This window comes from Phascolarctos cinereus, unplaced genomic scaffold (genome assembly GCF_003287225.1).
Source record: "Phascolarctos cinereus isolate Bilbo 61053 unplaced genomic scaffold, phaCin_HiC Scaffold_3;HRSCAF=262, whole genome shotgun sequence".
In the NCBI taxonomy this organism is placed as follows: Eukaryota; Metazoa; Chordata; class Mammalia; order Diprotodontia; family Phascolarctidae; genus Phascolarctos; species Phascolarctos cinereus.
This window is the reverse complement of record NW_027555736.1, coordinates 250,618,669-250,644,399: the sequence shown is the minus strand read 5'-3', so window position 1 is coordinate 250,644,399 and position 25,731 is coordinate 250,618,669. Positions and strand designations below refer to the sequence as shown.

General features: G+C 41.8%; 1 protein-coding gene and 1 long non-coding RNA gene across 4 annotated transcripts in view; one reads left to right on the top strand and one right to left on the bottom strand.

The window, feature by feature from the left end:
* LOC144456369 (uncharacterized) overlaps positions 1 to 25,731 on the bottom strand; it is a 90,354-nt gene that overhangs the window by 61,814 nt on the left and 2,809 nt on the right. The window lies entirely within an intron of this gene.
* Positions 14,133 to 25,731, top strand: part of ACTN1 (actinin alpha 1) — a 124,610-nt gene continuing 113,011 nt past the window's right edge. For 2 of the 3 annotated variants that reach the window (XM_021004845.2, XM_021004843.2), the window contains exon 1: positions 14,133 to 14,470. In XM_021004845.2, coding sequence (XP_020860504.1) covers positions 14,366 to 14,470 — 105 coding nt within the window. In that variant the 5' untranslated portion in view covers positions 14,133 to 14,365. The remainder of the gene's footprint in view (positions 14,471 to 25,731) is intronic. The other variant, XM_021004844.2, reaches the window with a different exon arrangement.

The window sequence follows — 25,731 nt, the reverse complement described above, 5'->3', positions numbered from 1 at the left end:
TTATCTGAGGTTGGATTTGAACTCAGGTCCTCCTGACTCCAGGGCCTGTGCTCTATCCACTGTACCACCTCACTGCCCCTTTAGTTGATTCTCTAGGATTCTTTAAGTACACCATCATATCATCTGCAAAGAGTGATAACTTTGTTTCTCCTTTGCCTATTCTAATCCCTTCAATTTCTTTTTCTTCTTTTATAGCTAAAGCTAACATTTCTAGTACAATATTGGATAACAATTGTGAGAATGGACATCCTTGTTTCACCCCTGATCTTACTGGAAATGCTTCCAGCCTATCCCCATTACATATAATGCTTGCTGATGGTTTTAGATAGATGCTACTTATCATTTTAAGGAAAACTCCATTGATTCCTATGCTCTCCAGTGTTTTTAATAGGAATGGGCATTGTATTTTGTCAAAAGCATTTTCTGCATCTATTGAAATTATCACATGATTTCTGTTAATTTTGTTACTGATGTGGTCAATTATGCTGATAGCTTTCCTAATACTGAATCAGCCCTGCATTCCTGCTATAAATCCCACCTTGGTGATAAGATATCCTTTTGATAAGTTGCTGTAATCTCTTGATTAATCTTTCATTTAAAATGTTTGCATCTATATTCATTATGGAAATTGGTCTATAATTTTCTATCTCTGTTTTGGCTCTTCCAGGTTTAGGTATCAGCATCATATTTGTATCATAAAAAGAATTTGGTAGGACTCCTGCTTTGCCTATTTTTTCCAAATAGTTTATATAATATTGGAATTAGTTGTTCTTTAAATGTTTGGCCCTAGAGATTTTTTCTTGCAGAGTTCATTGATGGCTTGTTAGTATTGGTTTTTGAGTAGCTTTCAAATTGGTCCTCTAAGTACATCTAGCTGATGTACTGATATAATTTTCTCTTAAGTCCTCAGTATTATCTCAAACTACTTTTCACATCTGGATGTCCTTTTCCACCCACATGTGATAGCATCCGTGTAGTATCAAGAAAGACCAAATACACACAAAATCAGTCACTGCTTCTGAAAAGCTTTCCTAGACTCCTAGGTTAAGCAAACTACTTCCCAAGGGCCAAATTCAGCTGCCACTTGTGCTGAGAATTTTATTTTACAATTTTAAATAAAATGTTATTGTATTTAAAAATGTGAAAAAACATTCTTAGCTCAAGAATCATACAAAACCTGGTGGGCAGGATTTAGCACATTGGTCATAGTATGCCAACATTTGCCCTAGACAATATACTGCTTTACCCCTACCATCCTCCCAGCCATTAGCAGTCCATCCCTTTTGAGAACAGACTGTATATCTTAGTATAGAGAGAGAGACAGTGTGGGAGTAAAGGACAGAGAGTAGATCTTACAGACAGGAAGTTCAAGTCTTGTCTCTGATACATACATGGTTATGTCACTGTGGGCAAGTCATTTAACCTTTTATGACCCTTAGGAAACACTCTTAAGACTAGGATGAATCAGAGAACAGTGACAGATCTATATTAGTACAGGAATGTTCCTCAGTCATTCTCTAGACCAGTAAAATCTAAGTCTGGACCAAATACTTCTTATTTATTTACTTGTGAATGATATTGTATTAGAACATAAATGCCTTAAGGGCAAAGAGTGTTTTAATGGGTTGTTGCTGGTTTGAGATGCTTTTTTTGGGGGGGGGGTTGGTCTTTGTTTTCCTTGCATTAAATATAGGTTTTTAATAAACATTTGTTGACTTGGGTTCTTGAAATAGTCATCGTTCATCCTGGTCTAATAGAAAGAACGTTGGTCTTGGATTTAGAGTATCTGGGATCATATCTACAGGTATGATCTTGGGTGGATTGCTTAACCTCACAAGATTTCTTCATCTGTGAAACTGACATAATACTTGAACTCATTACCTCACAGGTTATTGTGAGGAAGGTGTTTTGTAAATCTTAAAGTTTTTCACGTCAATGTACATAATGTACATCTTGCTTTTGTTATTAACAGAAAGGCAGGTAAAGTAGTGGAGAGAGAGACCCAGCTTGGAATCATGAAAAACTGAGTTCAAATCCTGCCTCTGACTCTTACCAGTTCCATGGTCCTGGACAAGTCACTTTATTTCTCAGTGCCCCATACAATTCACTAAGATTCAGTGGCAGAAGAGTTGCCCATCTGCTTTGGTAAGAAGGAGTTTCCTCACCCAAAGTTCCTTATCCTGTGGCAACCACAGGTTTCATCCAAAAAAGTCATTAATTTCATCCTACCATTTGGGATATAGGGAGAGAATGTGAAAGTTACTTTCATTTCAACCTCTGACCTTTTTGCCAGTAAATCTCAACAGCCGTTGATTCTTTCCTTTCTCTGGCTCAGCCTTTGGTGGATGAAGCAGTGAAGAAACACCTCCAGAAAAGGAGAAGCCTGAGGAATTAGACCTTGGATAATGGTGAATAGGCTGTCAAAATGTCACAACGCCAGTACATACTTCTCTAGTATCTGCCCTTTAGAAAGGGAGTTCAGAACACAGTATATTCTCCCTAGCTTCCTAGGCAGAGGGCAAGACCCTATTTCCCACAGGCAAGGAATTATTTAATTCTAGAAAATGTTTAACAATAGCCTCGGGTGAAGAAGGGGAGCAGTATATGCACTATACCTTTTTTAAACTTTTTTTTTTGTTAACTTCTTTTGATTTATCTCATTTGATTTATCCATAAGCTTTTGAGTTTTAAATTTTTCTCCCCCTCCTTTCCCACCTCCCTCCCCAAGATGGCACACAATTTGATATAGGCTATACATATACATTCTTATTGAACATATTTTCACATTAGTGATGTTGTAAGGAAGAATTAAAACCAATAGGAGGAACCACAAGAAAGAAGAAACAAAACAAAACAGAAGGGAAAAAAAGGGCAAATAGAATGCTTCAATCTTCATTCAAACTCCATAGTTCTTTCTCTGGATGTGGATAGCATTTTCCATCATGAGACTTTTGGAGATCATTAGATCATTGTATTGCTAAGAAGAGATGAGTCTATCAATATTAGTTATTGCACAATGTTGCTGTTATTCTGACAACGTTCTCCTGGTTCTGCTCACTTCACTCAGCATCATGCACTACACCTTTTTAAGTTTCATCTGCAATATTAATACTTTCTTAAGCCTAGACAACCAACAGAACAACAAATGAAGCTCTCATCTGCAGTAGTTGCTGATTTCCGAAGTGTAAATGTTTAAGCTGAAAATTTAACTTCTGGCTCTCCCAATCTGATGGCTCCATCATACCCTGTTTATACATAGGAAAACTGAGGTATAAAGAAAAGACTTGGACAATGCCACTCAACTAAGTCATCTTTGGGATTGGAAACAAAACCTAGTAGGTCTCTTGATTCATCTCCATCCCCCTCCCTATCTTTCTTTCACTTCCCTTACAAACGTTTATTGAATGCCAATCTCTTGGAATCAAAGGATTTAGAACTGGAAGGGGTCTCAGAGATCACTTAATCCAGAGGTGTCAAATACAAAGCTCGGGGGCCTCATTGAGGCCAGCAAAATTCTGAGTGGGGCCTGAATGTAATCGGGAAATATTTAACAAAGTAAGTAAAAATACAATAAAACACAGACAGTGTGAATGTGTGGTTTTCTAAGTTGGTAAGCAACAGCAGGGCTCCTCATGTAGGGATGAGCAGTCCCTTTTCCATTTAAGTTTGACAGCACTGATTTAGTCCATAGACAGCAGGAACTCTCTTTTGTCTCTTTTTGTAATCCCACTTCTTAGCACGGTGTCTGGCACATTTGTTGCTGTTCAGTTGTTTTCAGTCATGTCCGACTCTGCATGAGCCCATTTGGGGTTTTCTTAGAAAAGATACTGGAGTCATTTCCTTCTCCAGCTCATTTTACAGGTGAAGAACGAGGCAAACATGGTTAAGTGACTTGCCCAGGGTCACACAGCTAGGAAGTATCTGAGGCCAGATTTGAAAGCAGGTCTTCCTGACTCTAGACCTGGCACTCTATCCTCTGTGCTGCCTAACTGCTCCTGGCATGTAGTAGACACTTAAGAAATGTTCATTCTTACTGACTGACAGTTTTCATTAACCTCTAATTGAAATGTAGCATTTCCTTCAATTATTCTGAGAAGGGGTCCTTAGTCTTCCAAAGTCCACCGGACTTCCAAAAGAGTCCATGACACATACAAAAGAGTCTATGAACCTTTGATTCTAATCCAATCCTCTCATTTTACAAATGAGGAGACTGAGGCCCAGAAAGGCAAATATATTCAAGGCCACCCAGGTATTAAGCAGCAGACCTCATATTTGAACTTATGATCTCTGATTACAAATCCCATCATCTTTTCCCTTCCCTACAGCCATTTCCCAGTACTGTGTGAAGAATAGAACACAGCTGATTCTTGCTCTCAAGGATCTTGTATTCTTGTTGTGGAAATAAAGATCACTGGATTGGGCAGCTAGGTGGCGCAGTGGATAGAGTACCAGCCCTAGAGTCAAGAGGACCTAAGTTCAAATCTGACCTCAGACCAGACACTTGACACTAGCTGTGTGACCCTGGGCAAGTCATTTAACTCCAATTGCCTAAAACAACAACAACAAAAAAGATCACTGGATCCAAGGAAATCAAAGTAATATGTTCCTTATTGAATATGACAAAAAACTGACCTCAAAAATTTTTATTTGTATTTGTGAACTTATCCCTGCATTTTGAAGATCAGTGATAGTCTGATCATGCTTGGAGGAATGACAGTAGAAGAGGTCCTCAAGATCTCAAGGAGGCCAGTTTCTTTTTTTTTTTTTAAGTTTTGAAAATAATATTCAATTTATTCTGTTTTTAAAAAGCCAGAAGAATGGGATGGAGATTAGCGCTTTCATATGCAATCCTCTTTTGTGTTCTGCTGTGTACATACTAATGCTCTGTGTGTGTGTAGTGTTAGGCTCAGAATAGAATAAAAGGGTGATTTTCTCTGAATCTTTGATTATGTACAATGTGGAATCATTCTCTCCTGGGTTTGTTTGTTGGGCATTCCTGGCTCTTTAATATTCTTTTTCTGCTTACTTGTTTTTTTCTATCCTATGTGGTGTTATCTGTCTTCAAGTTCTTAAAAACCTATTATTAATACAAGGTTATCTAGTCTCTTATTTAAGATATGCAGAGAAGAAATTCCACAATTTCTGGCCTAAATTTTTCTACTACTATCTCTACAGCATTTTAAACCCAACAAGAAGATACTCGATGTATTTAAATCTTATTATTTCAGATATAAGGATATGAATCAATAGATAGGTCTATCAACTTATTTCCAGAGGCTCAGAGCTTTCTCTCAGAGGTGATGCTTAACAGGACTTAAAGGGTTAAGAACAATTTAAGTGAATATTTTATTTTTCATCAGCATGATAGGTTCCTTCCACAGAGTACCAACACAGTCTTCGGCCAGTATGGAACTAAGTGGGAATGTGGATGGTATCAGAGAATCAACCTGGCCACCAGGCTCCATGTAATACTGGCATTGCAATAATATGCATTATTCCCCCAGAGTAACGAAGCTATAGTCATAACTAAATTATAGAGAGATTATCATTTAGTTGATGAGTTCTTGTATACTCTTTTGCAAATTTAATCTGACATTCAAATGATTCCCTATATAGGAGAGTATTTGGATGCTTCATGTTTGCCAACACTTCAACTTCTGTCCCTTTACTGGACATCCTTGCGATGTCAATTTCCTTAATAACATTGTTTATATAATCTTCCCTAGATTTAACAAGAATGACTTTTCCAAAGGATCTTTCCTCAATCTTTTGGAGTTTACAGTATTTATCTATGGTTCTTTTCTTAAGGCATCTTAACCCTGTTTGCCTTAGTTTCCTCATTTGTAAAATAAGGACATGGCAAACCACTTCAGTATCTTTGCCAAGAAAACCCTAAATGGGGTCACAAAGAGTCGGACATGAATGAAAATGACTGAACAACAGAGTTTATTGGGTAAGGTTAGGAATAGCAGCCTCTTACAATGTTAGTAAGGTATTACAAAGGAGAGATGCCTGGGCTCAGAAGGTTAATGGTGAAGAGGTTTTGATATAGAAACTTAGCTGATAATCCCCAGAATTTTTTTGTGTTAAAGGACAGGGATTAAGAGAAAGAAAGAAAAATGGAACTGACAGTATTTCCATGATTTCTCCTCTGCCTGAGTACCAATTAACCTCTTTGTAAAATGGAAGAGTAGCCTCTTCCATACCATGAGTAATACAGTCTAGAAGTCGAAAGATCTGGGTTTTCTAATGCTAATTCCACTACATATCAGTTTTTTGACTTTGATCCAATGACTTGGTCTAGCTGAGCTTTACTTTACATTAAAATGAAGCCTGGCCTAGAGTCAGGAAAATCTGAGTTCAAATCTGATCTCAGACACTTACTAGCTGTGTGACCTTGGGCAAGTCACTGAACCCTGTTTGCCTCAGTTTCCTCATCTGTGAACTGGAGAAGGAAATGAAAAACCATATCTTCACCAAGAAAATCAAAAGGGGTCACAAAAAGTCTGACATGACTGAAATGACTGAAAAACAAAAGGTGGAACAATGGAGAGAGGGAACATTTGAGCTCAAATCCAGCCTTAGAAAAATACCATCTAGTGTGATCCTGAGCAAGTCAACTTAAGCTGTTTCTTCAACTGTAAACCCCTCAAAGGGCTGTTGTGAGGATCAAATGAGATTACATTTGTAAAATGCTTCGCATAGTGCTTGGAACATAGTAGGCACTTAATAAATGCTTATTACCTTCCTTTAGAATTCAGGAAGACCTAGTTTTGGGTCCTACCTATATCTTATACCTTGGGTAAATTACTTAACCTCTCAAAAGCCTCAGGCGACTTTCTCAACCTGCCTGTTCCAGACTACTTGCAATTCTGCCTTGGTAAAGGGAACATCCATAGTCAGAGTTCCTCATGCTCATGAAATCACTGGCTCAAAGTTCACAGAACGCTTTTAAATGGTTGAATGGAATTAAAACCAATTTACTGGTCATCGTCTCATTTGATCCTTATGACAGTTTTGGGAGGTAAGAAAGACAGGGGTTTAATTTTTGAGTAAATGCAAGCTCACAGCCAATGTGTGATGGAATCCAGGTCTCGAGACCCCCTTGTCCAGGGATTTTTCTCTTCCATTTCATCACTCCACCAGCCTGCCTATCTCAGATGGTTAGAATGAACAGTCAGAGCAAAAAACTATCAACATTCATGATTTAGGCTAAGAACATAACAACAAAAAATCTGCCCATAATCACTGCACTATCTGAATCCCCAGAGTGTGTGTGTGTGTGTGTGTTTTTTAAGGATAGCAGAAAACAAGTTGAACTTCAGGCAAGGAAAGTGCTCATTCAACGGGAGTTAGGTTTGTTTCCCTCCTCAATTCCTCCCACTTTACCCCAATTTCTCTCCAGAGTACTGAAGTTCTCAAATCCTCCAATGGAAAAGTAGGACAAAAGACTTTGCCTTTGGAGCTTTGACTAAAAACCAAAAGTATAAGACAAATAACCCTAACCCAACAATGGAAAAGCATTGATCATTTTCTATGTGGATGACATTATGGGAGTACTGGAAGAAATATCAAACAGGGTCATTGATCCCAAGGAATTTACAAACTGGAGATAAAAAAAATAAGAAATATAAACACAAAAGATAATAAACTATTAGATTGTAAGCTCCTTGAGGGCAAAAACTGTATTGTTTTCCATCTGTGTTTATTGAGTACCTAAAAGAGCTCCTGGTACACAGTAAATGTTTAATACATAGTGGAAATTCTTAAAGTCTTAGGGCATTAACTTTTAACTGCCCCAAGATTTTTGGGACTGTCTGTATTTAAATTAGCAGGGGGAATAGTAATGGAGATTCTTGTGGGATAATGCAGGAAAAATCATAAAAATAAGTCCCTGTTCTCAAAAATTTTAAAATCTGATTATGGAAGCTCATCTCTAATGCGGTGGGGACGAATTGTAGAAGGTTTCCCCTTCTCCCCCCAAGGAAGGGGAAATCTATGATTTCCTAGCAGCTAGGTGGTGTAGTAGTAGATAGAGCACTGGTCCTGGAGTCAGGAAGACCCGAGTTCAAATCCAGCCTCAGACAGACACTTACTAGCTCGTATGACCCTAGACAAGTCTCTCCGCCTCTGTGCACCTTAGTTTCCTCAACTATAAAACGGAGGCAATAACAGCACCTACCTTTCAGGGTTGTGAGGATCCAATAAAATCATATATGTAAAATGCTTGGTGAGGCTCCTGGTACATAGTAGGCATCATAGAAATACTTATTCCTTTCTCTTCTTTCCCTCATGTGTGGTGTGATACAGATGAGTAAGGAACTTCTCTGTAACTTAATCTTGGAAAATTGCCTAAGAATTCCGAAAGAAACTAAACATGATAAGATCAAAGATCCAGGACTGGGAGGAGCCTCAGAGACCATGTAGTCATTTACAGATGAAGAAACTAAGACCCAGGGAGGTTAAATGACTTTTCCCTGGTCATACAGCTAATATGTCTCAGAGGCAGAACTTGAACCCAGGTCTTTCCTGACTCCAAGTTTGGCTTTGTATCCCTCACACCAGGCTGCCTTTCATAATGAGTATATATAATTAAGTAATCCATTGTATACTATGGGAATGTTGAGGACTATGGGAATTCAGAGAAGGGGAGATCCATGAAATAGTCAAGGAAGTGGGACTTTTGAAGCATATATAGTTTTGGATAGATGGAGAGGAATGAGGAACATTCTGATGAGGGAAAGCTATTCTAGAAAAAAAGGAGGCAGGACAAGGTATCCTCACGTCTGTGACTAACTATAGAGAACCCTTGTCAGCTTTGTCACCCTTGACTCCTCATTCTCTCTCCCTCACACACACCCCTCCGATCTGCTGCAAGTTCTGCCAATTCTAGCTTTGCATCATCTCTCCTATCTGACCCCTTTTCACCTCTGACACTGCCATCACCCTAGTGCAATCCTCATCACCTCACACTTGGATTATTGCAATGATTGGTGTCTCTGCCTCAAGTCTCTTTCCACTCTCTTCCAGTCCATTCTTCTTTCAGCTTTCTTTTTTTGTTAATATAAATTTATTTATTTTTAGTTTTCAACATTCACTCCCACAAGTTTTTGAATTCCAAATTTTCACCCCATCTCCCCCCTCCCCACCCTAAGATGGCATGCATTCTGAATATCCCTTCCCCTAGTCTGTCCTCTCTTCTATCTCTCTCCCCTTCTCTTACCCTCTTCCCCTTCTATTTTCCTGTAGGGCAGGATAGACTTCTGTACCCCATTTCCTGTATTTCTTATTTCCCAGTAGCATGTGAAAACATTTTTTTTAAAAACATATGTTTTTAAAACTTTAGGTTTCAAATTTTCTCTTCCTCCCTCCCCACCCACCCTCATTGAAAAGGTAAGCAACTCAATATAGGTTGTATACGTGCAGTTGTACAAAACATGTCCATAGTAGACATGTCGTGAAAAACTAACTCTATTTCTCTTAATCTTATCCTGCCCTCCCATTTATTCTATTCTTTCTTTTGACCCTGTCCCTCCTCAGAAGTATTTACTTCTGATTATCCCCTTTCCCAATCTGCCCCTGCTCTCTTGTCCCCTTCTCCCCCTATTTTCCTATAGGGTAAGACAGATTTCCATACCCAATTGAACGTGTATGTTATTCCCTCCTTAAGGCAAATCCTATGAGAATAAGATTCACTCATTCCCTCTTACCTTCCCTGGTTTCCCCTTCCACTGTAAGAGACTTTTCTGTTGTTTTTTTTTTGTGAGATAATTTACCCCATTCTACCTCTCCCTTTCTTCTTCTCCGAGTATAATCCTCTATCATCCCTTAATTTTATTCTCCAGATATGACCCCTTAATCTTCAGCTCACCCTGTGCCCTCTATCTATCTATCTATCTATCTATCTATCTATCTATCTATCTATCTACCTATACATACATATAATTTTTTTCCAACTACCCTAATACTGACAAAGGTCTCATGAGTTATAAATATCATCTTTCCATGCAGGAATGTAAACAGTTCAGTCTTAATAAGTCTCTTATGATTTCTCTTTCCTGTTTACCTCTTCATGTTCCACTTGAGTCCTGTATTTGAAAGTCACATTTTCTATTCAGCTCTGGTCTTTTCATCAAGAATGCTTGAAAGTCCTCTATTTCACTGAATGACCATTTTTCCCCTGAAGGATTATACTCAGTTTTGCTGGGTAGGTGATTCTTGGTTGTAATCCTATCTCCTTTGCCCTCTGGAATATTATATTCCATGACCTGTGGTCCTTTAATGTAGAAGCTGCTAAATCTTGTGTTATCCTGATTGTGTTTCCACAGTACTTGGAAATGTTTCCTTCTGGCAGCTTGTAATATTTTCTCCTTGACCTGGGAACTCTGGAATTTGGCTACAATGTTCCTAGGAGTTTTCCTTTGGGGATCTCTTTCAGGAGGAGATTGTGGATTCTTTCAATTTCTATTTTGCCCTCTGGTTCTACTATATCAGGGCAGTTTTCCTTGATAATTTCTTGAAAGATGATGTCTAGGCTCTTTTTTTGATCATGGCTTTCAGAAGTCCAATAATTTTTAAATTCTCTCTCCTGGATCTATTTTCCAGGTCAGTTGTTTTTCCAATGAGATATTTCACATTGTTTTCTAATTTTTCATTCTTTTGGATTTGTTTTACTGTGTCTTGATTTCTCATAAAGTCACTATCTTCCAATTGCTCTATTCTAATTTTTAAGGAAGTATTTTCTTCAGTAATCTTTTGGACTTCCTTTTCCATTTGGCCAATTTTTCTTTTTAGGGCATTCTTCTCCTCATTGGCTTTTTGGACCTCTTTTGCCATTTGGGTTAGGCTATTTTTTAAGGTGTTATTTTCTTCAGTATTTTTTTGGGTCTCCTTTAGCAAGCTGTTGACTTGTTTTTCGTGATTTTCTTGCATCACTCTTATTCTCTTCCCAGTTTTTCCTCTACCTCTTACTTGCTTCTCAAAATCCCTTTTGAGCTCTTCCAAGGCCTGGGACTGATTCATATTTTTCTTGGAGGCTTTGGATGTAGGAGCTTTGACTTTGTTGTCTTCTTCTGGTTGTGTATTTTGATCTTCTTTTTCACCAAAGTAAGATTCTATGGTCTGACTCTTTTTGCACTGCTTGCTCATGATCCCAGCCAATTACTTGAGTTTTAAACTCTTTTTTAAGGTAAAAGTCTGCTTCCAATGTGGAGAATGTACTGTCCCAAGCTTCGGGGGTTTGTACAGCTGTTTTCAGAGATACTTGTAGGGACCTGTACATTTTCAGTTCTACCAAGGTGGTATGATAAGGGGCGAGGTGTTTACTCCTTTCCTGGCCTGTGACCACAAGTATTCCTTTCTGTCCTGTAACTGTGAGGAAGGGTTCTTCTCCACAGCCACTCCAAGCTCCACCACACCAGTGTTCCTCCTCACCCCAGCACCTCCTCCCAGAACTGTGACCCAGATCCAAACACGGGCAAAGCAAGAGATTCCTGCCTCAGCACTGGCAAAGAGATCCCTGCAATCCCTCTCTGATCAGCCACTGAATTCCCCCTCAGTCAGTGGGCCGGAAGCTCGGGAAGCAGCTGCCTCCCCCCCCCCCCCCCGGGCCACGTTCTTGTCCTTTCAGCTTTCAAACTAATCTTCCTAAAATGTAGATCTGACTGTGTCACCCAGCGGCTCCATATCATCTTCAGGAGCAAATACATCATCTGCTTGGCATCCAAAGTCCTTCATAACCTGGCCCTACCTGCCATTCCAAACTTCTTTCACCTTGCTCTCTACCCTCTAATACTCTCCTTGCTGTTCCTGAAACCAGACACACCATCTTCTGACTCTGGACATTTTTCGTGGCTTAAAATTTCCTTTTCAGCTCTGTCTCCTGGCTTCCTTGGCTTCTTCCAAGTCCCAGTTCAAACATTACCCTCTATGAGAATCCTTTCCTGACTTCCCTTAATGGTAGTGCCTTCTCTCTGTTGATTATCTCCAATTTATCATGTCTAAAGTTCATTTGTACATAGCTGTTGGCATATTGTCTCTGTCATTAGGTTGTGACCTCTTTAAAAGCAGGTGATTTTCTTTCCCTTTCTTTGTACGAGTAGCATTTAGCACAGCTTGGCACGTCCTAGGCACTTAATAAATGCTTGTTGAATGTCTCACATTGCCCAAGTTAGAAATGATTAGGAAATAACCTGGTAATCTCTGGTGCTGGGCTAATTTTTGTATAAAGGTCCAAGACAATTTTGTAACACAACCCAGAAATAGGAGATGCAATTTAAGAATAATCATAAGAGTAGCAACTACACATATATGTATAGTTGCAACATTCCTAACTCTCTTTGGAATGTAAGGTACTTTCTCTTCCTCCAGACCATATATGATACTGGAAGAACTAGAAACTAGGTCTCTTCCTCTGAGGAAATTCCTTCCTTCAAAGGTCACTGTAACAGTCTCAGGATAGCAGGCTCCTGGGGAAGTGTCATTTTTAGAATGAATTGTACAAAGCTTAGGGGTCTCATCGCTTTCAGTTTTAAACTTCTGGGGGCACCACTGATTGGGGACTAGATAAAACAAATTGTTGAATCTGAATGTAAGGGGATATCACCGTACCATAAAAAAAATGATGAATATGACTTCAAGGCAACAGTGGATTTCTGATTACTAATGCAGAATCAGAAAAACAACATACTCAGACTATGGCAATGCAAATGGAAAGAGCCACAAAATAAAGTGGAATGTTTAGTAATTATCACAACCGACCTTGGCCCTGGAGAAGAATTGAAAAAAATGCACCTCCATTCCTTCCTTGTAGAGGTGGAGGAGTTGGGTGTGGAAAAGTAGGTATAATGTTAGTTGAAATGGTTGTGTTGGGTGGTTTTGTTGAATTGCTCTTTCTCCTACTTTTTAAATCTTCGTTAAGAGCCAATAGATTATTGGGTAGGAGACTGAGGGAGGGAAGGGATATGTTCCAAAATGAATGGGATGAAAGACAAAATATCAATAACAGCAAAAGACTATGCGATCAATCCAGAATTAGGACTCAGGATCTTCTCTGAAACTCATTTCCCTCTGCAGTTTTAATTGGATCAACACTTTCTTGAGCTAACTTTCTCCTAGGCCAGTACACAGTAACAACTCAGTTGGCATCCAGGAAACATGGACTGGATAGTATGAGAAAGTACAGTAATTCGACAAACCAGTCAGTTAATCAACAAAGTCCTTACCCTGAAGAAACTTATCTCGAGAAGCAAGGTGAGAAGTTAATAGCTTATTCTAAAAGAGTGAAGAGAAAGCAAGGGAAGCACATATCCGAGGGAAAATGGTTGGTCCGATGTACCCCGGTTCTTCCCCGTTCCCTAATAAAGCTCTGCTGAGGAATAAAGTGACAGAGAAATCATCAAGAGTGGCCGGGCAGGGAATTGTTGCTGCAAATGGTGCTGGGGGTGGGAGGGAGGGCAGTATCATGGTAATATCTCACCTTCTGCTAAAGCCTTTCCAATTCCCCTTTAAAGCTAATGCCTTCTGAGATGACTTGCCATTTACATTGTATATTGCTTGTTTAGACATAGTTGTTTGTATGCTGTCTCCCCCATCAGACTGAGTCTCTTTGAGCTCAGGGACTGCTTTTGCCTCTCTCGGTATCGCCAGAGCAACCACTCTGCCTGGCACAGAGCAGGCGCTCGCCTGACTTAACTTGACTCGAGTAGGAAGAGCACTTTCCCGGAAGTCAAAAAGCCCTGCTTCTCGCTTTACCAGTTATCTACCCAATTCACAGGCTTGTTGTTAGTATCAAACGTGCTGAAGAAGGGAGGGAGTAAAGAAGAGAGAAAGGGAGGGTTGGGGGTTAGAGGAAGGGGGCAGGGAGAAGAGGGAAGAGTGAGGGAGATGTTAGGAGAAAAAGAGGGAGGGGGAAAGAGAGGGAATAGGGAAAGGAGGGTGAGGAGGAGAGGAGAGGGAGTTATTCGCCCAAATCAACCTATATCAGCACTTGTGAGGCTGAGGGACATCAGGAAGCCCCAATGAGAGGCGACGATGGGAAGTTTGGGCTACTCAGATTAGCCAATCAAGCTGTTTGGGAGGGCTTTGCCCGCTCCTCGGCAGCGCTCCTCCTCTCCCTCCGGCTGCGTGTGCGCGAAGATTAGGTTTGAGCTCAGGTATTGAGGGAGCTGCCTTCGTAGCCGCTGCTGCCTCTTCCCGCCCCCCTCCCCCGCCCCCTGTAGCCAGCCCTTCTCTCTGCTCCTCACTAGCCGCGCTGTAGCCAGGCGGAGGGGAGTTCACCCGACCAGCCCAAACCCACTCACACTGTGGCAGTAGCCACAGCCTGGAAAGAAGGTGGAGGACGAAACCCAAGGACGCGAATTCGACCATGGATCATTATGATTCCCAACAGACCAACGACTACATGCAGCCGGAAGAGGACTGGGACAGAGACTTGCTCCTTGACCCCGCCTGGGAGAAGCAGCAAAGAAAGGTGAGCAAAGCCAACCACCGTCCTCTCCATCCTCCCCCAGTCCGCTCCCTGCTGATGTGATCGCCGCCCTCCCTAGCCCCTGCATCCCAGGAAGAGTCCGCGGCGAGCCGTGGGAGGGCACCAGCCAAGGCTTGCAGGGGCGCTAAAGGATTGATTGGAGTGTTGGGTTTCAGGCATTTAGCAGGAAAAGGGGGGTGGGTGGGTGGATGGGTGGTAGTGGAGGAGGTGCTGTCTGGGTTGGGCTTCCCCGGTGCTTCTGTAAATTTCGCTTCCCCAGTGTGCACTCGAGTAGAAAACGTGGAGGGAGCTGCAATCTTGAGGGGCGAGGGTTGGGTTGCAGGGGGAGATGAGGCCGATTAGCGGGCAGCTTTCCTGTTGTGACCCGGATCCAGGCGTCCCCGCCCCCTAGCTCGAGTCTGGAAGGCCCGGGAGTATTGGGAAGAGACGTGGGTTGGGGGTGGGCGCGCTGAGCTCAGGCCGAGTACACCACCAACATCGGTGGTTGAAAAGATCCATTCCCCCTTCCCCATTCTCCTTCTCTCGCCCCCTGTGCGTCTCTTCCATATGGCGTTCAGCGGCTGTTTGGTTTCCTTTGCTTGCCCTCTGCTCCGTACCTGGGGGTATATCATCTTAAGGGCGCAGCTGTAGCTGCGTGCCAGCCTCCTCTCCTGCCCCCGTCCGCTGCTTCCCACCAACTCCCCCGGATCCGCCAGCACAGCGGCCCACGTAGCTCCGACCCCCGAGCTGGCAGGAGTGGGTGGGTAGGGAGGGAGGGAGGGGGAGCGGCGGACTCGCTTTAGGGTCTCTCCCCGAGAGCGTGTAGGAGGTGGCTGTGCTTGTGTCTTCGTGATGTGGGGTGGGTGGGAGGAAAACGGGGACCGGCTGTGTTAGCTCGGATCGGTTTTTCGACTCTTCTTAAACAAGAGGCCAAAAAAAAAAAAAGGAAAGGTAGCTTGGAGATTCTCTAAGGGGGTGGAATGAGGAAAATCAGACCGTTGTATTGCCCAATTCAGGGTAGGGAGAAGTTCCCTTTTGCGGTTAGCAACCCAGGGACTTCTATCTACTTAGTATTTGTACCTGCTTCTGTCTCTCACCATCCCTTTCCTACCCTACCTTTACCCCCTCCCCCTTCTCCCCGTTCTTGGGGGAAGGGTGAATCCCTAGGAATTCCTAAGGTTCTTGGCCCCTGGGCTCCGAGGAGGAAGTGCAGATAAATATTGGTTTCTCAAGCATCTTTATGGAGAGCCCTACTGTGTGCCCAAATCGCGTGTGAGCTCTAGCGCGTCTAGACTCGACACCACGAGGTCAGGGAGTCAGGACTGGCTGAAAAGGTGATTTGGAGCCGGAAGGCTCTCCTTCCCCGCCCCCACCCCCCACCACTGTCGGAACTCCACCGTGCGAGCGGGACCCAGGAAGCTAGTTGGGCTGCCTCCCTTGGACATCCCAGGTCTCCGGGGCGTGCTACCTCGCCGACGGTCTTGCCTTTGCAAACTCACGACTCCCGCCTCCCTTTGGCCACCACCCCACTCCTTCCCTCGGACTCCTCCCCCACTTCCCATTCCCCCAATTCCAGCTGATCTTCCGAATGGGGAGGATAGTGCGGTTTTAGGGCTGGGCTAGAAGGAGAACGCTCATGTCCAAAAATGGTAACGTTCATTCCCTTTTTTAAACTTAAAAGGAATGGGGGGGGTGGGCTCGAGCCAGCTGAACTCCCTCCCCCCCACCTTCAGCCAAAGGCATCCTGTATTAGCTCACTCTGGAATCCTAAGCCCTGAAACATTTCCCTTTTAGTCACTTCATCAGACAATCAAAGGTAATTTAAAACACATACGCTAAAGGCTTGGCTCACTGCTTCCTACAAATGTGGCAACCTTGGGGCCTGGGAGTGTCTGGCTTGCTCCCCGTTCTCTGCCATATATAGTCTTCAGTAGACTTCATTTTCTACTGCCCCCCCCCACTCCTTTGTAATGTAACTAAGTCATTTAACCACCTTCTCCAGCACCCCACCCTACTGCCCACATGCACTTTAGAAAGGGGATAAATGTGGGGGAGTCAGAGGGCAAATGTGGCCATATTAAAAATAGGCTTATTTTCCCGGACTAGTTGGGAATTGAGAGGAAAATTTTTTTGGTGCTGTTTTATTGATCTTAAAAAAACAAACCCAAACACATATCCCTCTATTCCCATTGATGGCCCTCTCTTGTATAGTCAAGAAAGATAACACATTAACCATGTGTGAAAATAGGTATGTTTCGTTCTCCAATGAGACCCCACCACCTCTTTGCTAGGAGGCGTGATTCAACATCATTCTTTTGAAATCGTGACTAGTTACTTCATAAGAATTCTGAATTTTTTTTATATTACTATTGTCATCGTGTTAATCGATCCCTTGGTTTTGCTTATTTCAATACATATCTGTTCATGCACATTTTCTCAAGTTTCTCTAAACTTTTCATATTCATCATTTCTTAGGGTACACATATTCCTTAACATTCATATACCATAATTTATGTGGTGAAAGAGCCCTGAACTAGGAGTCCCAGGAGATTCATATTATAATCCTGGGCCTGCCATTCACTGCCACTATTACCTTGGGCAAGTTATGCTATTTGGACTTCTGTTTCTTCATCTGACTACGTGACCTCTAAGGTCCCTTCCAATACTAAATCTATGATTCTATAATCTGTTCGCCCACTTGGTAAGTGATTCCTTCATTTCCAGTTCTTTTGCTACCACAAAAAATGATGCAGTAATTATTTTTGTATCTGTGGGACCTTTCCCTCTGTCTTTGACATTCTTGGGATATCTATTTAGTAGTGGTATCATTGGGTTATACAGAACATGTGCAGTTTAGTGGCTTTTTGGGTATGATTCCAAATTGTATTCCGGAATGGTTAGACCAGTTTACAGCTCCAACTTTATTGTGCCTGCCCTCAGAGGGGGGTAATTTTTAAGTGCTAAAGACAGGTTTCCTTTTAGTGAAGCTTCTTAGAGGTTGGAATTTGGTTTCGTTTTGGGGGTGGGAGAATGCTAGGAGGTGTGGTCCAGGGAAAATGTGTATGAGCTCATATGAATGTGGGGTTGCTGTTTGCTCCTGTTATAATACTTTGTTGACACCTACTGTGTGCATAGACTTTACAGAGAGACTCAGTCCACTCACTCGCTGCAGGACTGAAAATATAGTTAGGGGAGAAAAGATACACAAATGTCCTGAAATTATTGGGCAGCCCTAGAGGAAAGAGAATGAAAGGGAAGAGCCAAAACATTTGTTTAGATCAAGGGTTCTTAACCTTTTTTATGTCTTTGATCCCTTTGGCAGGTAAAGCTTATGGACCTCTTCTCATAATAAAGGCATAAAATAAAACAGGATTATGAAGAATCTTGAAATACAGTCTTTAAAGTATTTTTTAAAAAGTTTATGGTCCTCAAGAACCCCTGGTTTTAGGCTCTGAAGTTGGTTGTTATGGGTCAGCCAGGTTTGAACAAGGACAAGTGGAAAGTTTGGTGTCGAAGGTAAGAACAAACCAGCTGTGAGTACATAGGACCCACTTGTACCGAGTCTGTTTAAGGAAAAAAGGCAGGAGGTGGAAGATCTCCAACAACAGTGAAAATCTGGAGGTGGCAAGACCCCTGATTTGTCTTGCTAGAGACTGTGATGGAGGCAGTATGATATAATGGAAAAAGCTACTGGACAAGAGATCAGAGATCCGCATTCTAGGCTTATTTGGTCTTTTTATAAAGTCATGTGACCATGGTTAAGTCACTACTAAGTTTTCTGAGTCTTGATTTCATCATTTGTAAATTAGAGGCAATACATCTACCTTGTTGACCTCAGAATTGTTGTGGTGAGCAAATGAAATAATATATGAATGTATGAAAGTTTTTAAAAAATGAAGCTTTTTATAAATGCAGATTATTTAATATTATGAGTTATTTGGTAAATCCTGCCTTCCACAAATACTCCATCCCATACTGTTCGTGGGTGAATGATAAAATTGATGCATGAACAAGGGATGACTTCCCCCAGAGGAAAATGGGGGATGATATACAGGTGATGAAGGGAATCAGGAATTCCTAGCAGGGATAGGAATGCAGGGGATGGGAGATAAGGAAATTGCCTTTTGATAAACAGGCTAGGATATGATTAATTATCCTGAGCATTTTTATAGCTCTTTGTGTCTTCAGAGACTTAAGGTACCACAGTTCATCAATTGCTTCTCATTACCTCCAGGTACATAATTCTTCAAATTGTCTACTTTCCACCTGCCCAAATCCTGTCTGTTCTTTGAGACCCAGCTGAAATGTCATGGCCTGCTTGAGGCTTTCCCAGATCCCCATCAGTATTATTAAATCTGATGTCACCCTTCCTTGGACCTTGTAACAGCCTGTCCTTACACTACACAGGTAGGCAGTGAAGATGGGGCAGGCAGTGTGGGTGGAGCAGAAAGGACATTAGACCAGGAAGCAGCAGATGTGGGTTCAAATCCCAGCTTTGAATCTGACCATGGTTGAGATAAGTTACTTTCATCTTTCTGGGCTTCAGTTTACCCCTTTGCAAAATGGGGATAATAATACTTGTTTTACCTGCCTTATAAGCTTGTTGTGCAGAAAACCCTTTTCCCCCCCAAATCTGGTCTGAGACCGATCTGAACTCAGGTCCTCCTGACTCCAGGGCTGGTGTTCCATCCACTGTGCCACCTAGCTTCCCCTTAAAAGTGTTTAATAAATAAGAGTTGCTATTGGGTATATGATTTGTATTTTCACTAGGTTGTGAGTAAGTTCCCTATGATCAGGGACTTTTAATTTATTCATCTTTTCACCTATGTTGCACCTCATAGAGAACATTAAATCTAGTCAATAGTAATAAATATTTGTTGAGTAAATTTAGAAACTGAGACTCTGGTGAAGGGACTCCAGCAAGCTCTAAGCAGGTGATAATTAACCACTTTATCTTTAGCGAGCTTCCTCATCCTCCCTGGTTACTGAAGGGATGAAAGGCTGTTGAAGGCTCATTTTCTGGACAGTGAGAAAACCACACCACTTTTACCTCTCTAACTGTAATGAAACCTCCTTTTTGGCCATGTATCAAAGTGGCAGATGAATGACGATTAGGAGATGATTGATTTAGAGTTTTAGGAGACCTTGGTCAAATTCCCTCACTTTATAAGATGAAGAACATATGAAGTGACTGACCAAGACTAAACCAATATTTTTTTAAAAAGATAGGAAGTAGAAGAGGTAGGATTTGGACACAGCTCTTCTGACTCCAAGTCCAAAACTCATATTGACCTGGGAAATCTAATATTTTTTAAGGTTTGCAAAACACTTTACAAACATTGTCTCATTTATCCTAATAACAATCCTGAAAGGTGCTCTTATCTCCATTTTACAGAAAAGGAAACTGAGGCAGTCAGAGATTAAGTTACTTGTCTAAGATCACACAGCTAGTAAGTAAGCATCTGAGGCAGGATTTGAACTCAGGTCTTCCTACCTCCTCCAGGTCCAGTGCTGTCTCCACTATACCACCTAGTTGCCCCTAAAGATGAATGTGGCTAGACAGAGTAATTCTACAACAGCACCCTCTGGGAACTGGGCAGGGTCCTCCACTCATCTACTTAACTTAGACATTCAAGAAATTGTTGTCCTGTGTGAGAAATGAAACTTATCTCATCTTCCAGTGATGCCAAGCAGGGGTATCGTGGGTATGAAAAAAAGATGAACTGAATTAGTTTGTTGTCTTAGGTGACATTATTTCCATAAGCTGAAAGAACCCCTAGCTACCTCTTTTCCTATTGCTCTCAAGTGTGTGCCAATATAGTCCAAGTACAGGGCAACTGCTTTTACTTTTAGAGGTGGCCTCTTCTAGTTGGAGTTGAAGCCCATAGCTGTTACCTCCTGCTCTTAGGATCATCAGCTTAGGATCACCAGGGGCCATCCCATCTCGGAGGCCATCTCTTTCAATGCCTTCATTTTATAGATGAGGAAATAGTGCTAGAGGGATGAAGTGATTTGCATGAGATCACACAGGTAATAAAAATGATAGCTGGGATTTGAACCCAGAAGGTTTGACTTAGCACTGGCTTACCATTGCCCCATTTTTCTGGTTTCCCATTTAAATGGGATATGCAGAGTTTTTCTGTCCTCCAGTTTAAGAGTCTTTGGAACTGTCATAGAAATTGGCATTCTTAGTAGCCAATAGGTTTGGGGAAGCCAGGGTTGGGGCTTACTTATGCTCACCTCGTTTTTGGTTGAATCACTTCACTATTTTGAGTGACCTCATCTACAAAATGGAGATGTTGATAAAAATTCAACAGATATAATGTTTTCTTTCTTGCCTCTTCACAGAAAATTCAGGATGAAGATAAGATGATAATACAGTGTTAAAGAGCTAATTATCTTAGTATTGTTGCTAATTCCAGTAATTATAACTAATTGCTGATCCAGTGACATGCATATGAAAATGCTAAAGCACTATAGAAATGTAAGCAATCCTTGTTAACTGATAGGAATTTCCTTAAAATAAATTCAACATATTTAATCAGGGTCCTGCCTCAAAAGTTAAATTGTCAAGTGTTTTCTCTCAAGCCCTTTGTAGACAATCTTTATTCCTTCATTGTCACTTTGCGGTGGTGGGAAGAGTACTCACTTGGAAGATCTGAGTTCCAATCCTGACTGCTACAGATTAATGGTTTTGGGCACTAAATGAGCTCTTAAGGTTCCTTCCAGCTGTAAATCCAATGAATCCCTTATGGACTTTGCTCAGTAACTCCTTCCTTTTCAAAATCCTTACCTAAAACCAACTGAAGATTTGTCCAGGTTTCAGAGCCTGGGTACAGGTGTCAAGATTTCTGAGGTTCCCTGTGTCTTTTTTACTTGGATTGACTAGTGTGAGATGGAAGATGTTATTCCTGATGACAGATGAGCGCTGGACACCATCTGTGCTCAGACAAACAACAGAGGGCCTGCTGATCCAGGGTTAGCTGTTTGGGGGCTAGCTAGGTGGTATTACTATCCTGACAGCACTTGGGAGAAGAACCAGATTTTGAAGAGTGGCTGAAGAAAAATTTTTGCTGCCAGGACTATGGTGAATTTTTTTTTAGAGTCTTAATAAGCTCATTTGGCATCAGTAAAATAATAATAATAATAATAATAATAATAATAATAATAATAACTTTATATAATCCTTTAAAGTTTGCAAAATATTTAGATGTATTTGCTCATCAGCTTTTTAAAGGAGACTTGGGGGAAATAATTTTGTTAAAGCTGACCTTTCTAGTGAGTTTTGGGGGACAGAGGTGGGAGGTGGCAGTGGTATATGCCTGAGACCCTGGAGAGAGGCAGGGAGACAGACATGTCTCTTAATGTAAAAATCTTCCCCTTGTTGTAGGCTGAGGAGTAAATGTCTGATTAGGGTTCTAGCTTCCCTTTCCCTAATTTTCAAGGAAGCTTTTCTAAGACTAGGGCACAAAGATAATTAACACTACAAGACAGTAAGTAATAAAATAGCAAGTGAAGGGGTGGTAGTGCTGGAGATGTTCAGAGAACAGAAATCACAGTGTTTTAGGGTGACTGGAAAATTCTGGTCCACAAACATTTATCAAATACCTGCCCTTTGCTAGGGCAGATGACCAATTCTTCCTCTTTTTCCATACACACACACACTTGTGATTTTCTTGGTGTAAGTTCTGCAATATGGTCCTTTTTTTTTTTAAAGGCAATTGGGGTTAAGCGTTTTGCCCCAAGTCATATAGCTAGGATGTGTCAGAGGCCTAGACTTGAATCCAGGTTTTTCTGATTCTGGGAGGACAATCCTCTGTCTTCTACCCAATATTGCTAGGGGACCTAGAAGAGTTAATAAAATGCGGTTCCTGCTCTCATCAACAAGAAAGTCTACAGAAGAGGGAGATAGGACCTATGTAAGTAATTATATATTTAAAAAATCAAACACGTGTGCAACAAAGAATGAGTTTCAGGAAGGAAAGAACATTTCTAACTGGAGGAATCAGGGAAAGCTTTCATTAGGTGGAGAGTGTGGAAGGAAGAGTGAGGATAGAATAAGGTGAGGCATTCCTGCTCTGGAGAACTCTGTGAACAAAGGCCCAGGGATGGGAAGGCACCGGAGGAGTCCTGGGAACTGGGAAGGGTAAGAAGCAGTGAAAGATAAGACTGCAGAGTCCTGGTGGAAATGGGACTTGAGCTTAGCCTTGAAAAAGGAAAAGGGTTTGTGGAAAGTTATCAAATCGCTTAGAGGAAAACATGTTGGAAAAGACTCACCTTTCCCTGCTGGTTCTTGTGGGGGTGTATGTGAGAGAGAGAATAAGAGGGTGGGAAAGGGAATTCAGGCAAAGTGATGAGTAACCCGTGTGGGTGCTGGAGCTCTCTCCCAAGTATGCCTCCCCCTGGTTTTCTCCCTGCAGGCTGATTGCTGAAGCCTGTTGAGCACCGCTCCTGTTTTTTCTCTTCCCACCTATTGTTTTTGCTCTCTCTGTGTCCCTTCCCCCACCACAATACTTATTTTTTACCTATACAGGAGGTCAGGCTTGGCTTCTGGTACAGGTTGCTGTTGTCAAGTACCACAGTGATTTTTTTTTTAATAACTTGAAATAAGTTTCATGCCAGACAAGCCAGCACTTCCTACACAGGTTAACCTGGGTAGGAGACTTAGGGATAGGGAAAGTGCCCTGGAAGACAGTGCTATTGAATTAAAATGGGGGTGCTGGCCTGAGGGCCTCACCTGGGAAATTTGACATCTTGCCCCCTATTCCTGGTCACCCTGTCCTCAGAGTGGGTGGTGAGCCCACTGGCTTCGTCTCTTGCCTTGAATGGGGAGATACCTGGCAGACAGAGTGTAAATATTTTCAGGATCTGCTTGGTTGAAGGGAGTTCAAATCTGGCCTCAGACACTTAATAGCTGTGTGACCCTGGGCAAGTCATTTAACCCTGTTTGCCTCAGTTTCTTCAATCTTAAAATGAGCTAGAGAAGGAAATGGCAAACTACTCTAGTATCTTTGCCAAGACAACCCTAAATGGGGTTTAGAAGAGTCGTTTTTTGACTCTACTACAACAAAAGGGGCAATGGGGAGTAAAACGAATAATCAAATACCTTCCGGGGGAACAGCTGACTTTGCCTTTGGCTCGCCTGCCACCTATTAAATGGAGCTTAGTCCTGCAAATGACGTTTGTAAGGGAGGTGGAACACAACTGAGTCTATTCCTTTAGCCCAGGGGTGGGGAACCTTGGAGCATGTGGCCTTCCAGGTCCTTGGGCACTGCCTTTTGATTGAGTCTAAGTTTTACAGAACAAATCCTTTTACTAAGGGGATTTGTTCTATGAAGTTTGGATTCAGTCAAAGGGCCACACTTGAGGACCTAGAGGGCCACGTGTGGCCTGGAGGCCGAAGGTTCCCCACCCCTGCCTTAGCCTATCCTACCAAATCAGACCTGTGGCTCTCATTTCATATTTCCTTTCTGATGGTGGTATTACTAGACAGTTTGTGGGCTGGGGTGGGGATCCCCAGGGAGATGTCACCCAACAGCCTAGTTTCCCCTTAATAATACATTCTTTTGTCAATGATTGAGGAGAATTTTCAGTCTTTAGTGAGGTTAAAGAGGTGGCTGATGCCAGCCCTTTTGGATGGGGGCCCAGTTATTGAATATGTCCCAAGAAAATCAGGTTTCCAGCTCTTTTCAGACTGAAATTTGCATCCACTTCACGATTCAACTTCAGATTCTCCAATAAACTTCTTTCACAGTCCAGGTGGGGAGAGACAAGAGGAAGGCCTTAATGTGTTTTCTCTGAGTTCCTACTTACAAATCCCCCTACTGTGCCTGCCCAAGACTATGGAATTTAGAGGCTGGAGGAAACATAAAGATTAGTTGCTCGAAAAGAAGACTGGGTAAGGGAGAGGCGATGGCTTTAGTGGTGAGAGAGATAGGACAGAACGAAAAGAATGCTGGGTCCAGGGATCTAGAGCCCTGGACAATTACTGATTATGGACAGGTCACTCAGCTCACTCTCTGAATCCTAATTGGCTCATTTATAAAGTGGAAATGCACTGATAGGGGAATGGGTGGGGGAGAAGAGAACAAACATTTATTAAGCACTTAAAATATTAATAAAGAGGTTAGCAGAATCTCTTTTGGACTGCTTATTTCCCAGTGCTGTGAGGAAAGCATTCTGTTTCTATAATGTACTTTATGTTTCATTAAAGTAGTATATGATTTTTAAGGCAGCTAGATGGTGTAGTGTGGGTAGGGTAGTGGACCTGGAGTCAGGAAGAACTGACTTGAAATTCATCTTCAGAAGGACACTTAGTAGCTTGTGTGACTCTGGGAAAGTCACTTAAACTTCTGTTTGCCTCAGTTTCCTCATCTGTAAAATGGGGATAACTTATTCTTGCCTTCCAGCATTGTTGTGAGGAAAAAAATGTCATATTTATAAAGCATCTTGTAAATTTTAAATCCTATATATGTGTGTGTGTGTGTGTGTGTGTATCTATCTATCTGTCTATCTATATCTTCTTTATCATCCTCATTTACAAATTTGGCTTGCAATTACCCAAGAATATTTGCAGAGAGAGGTTATATTGTACAGAACACTAATTTTTTGGGATCAGAGGATATAGGTTGAGATACTACCTTAATTCTTACCACTTTTTACTAGAGCAGAGGAACTCGAGCTTCTGAATAGCTTCATTGGAGGGACACAATGGTTACGGTTCTGGGTTTGGAGTCAGGAAACCTGACTTCAAATTCATTCTTAGACTTTCACTAGCTGTGTGATCCTAGGCAAGTCACTTAACCTCTCTGTGCCTTATTTTCCTCTTCTGTAAAATGGAGATAATAATAGCATCTACCTCTGGAGTTGCATGGATCAAATGAGATATTTGTAAAGTGCTTCTTAACACAGTGGCTGGCATGTAATCGGTACTTCAAAAGTCTTCCTTCTTTCCATCCATCAGCAAATTACTTTCAGTTTCCTCTTTATTCTAGTTCCTTCTCTGTTGTATTTCTTATTTATCCTCTCTATGGCTTGTTTGTGCGTATTTGTTTGCTTGTCACCTCCACCTTTAGATTGTGGAGCTCCTTGAGGGCAGGGGCTGCCTTCTGCCTTTGTGCAAGTGGGTCCTATGTGCTCACAGCTGGTTTGCTCTTACCTTCGATACCAGACTTTCCACTTGCCCTTGTTCAAACCTGGCTGACCCATAACAACCAACTTCAGAGCCTAAACTTGTCATGTAGTAGGGCACTTAATAGCTACTT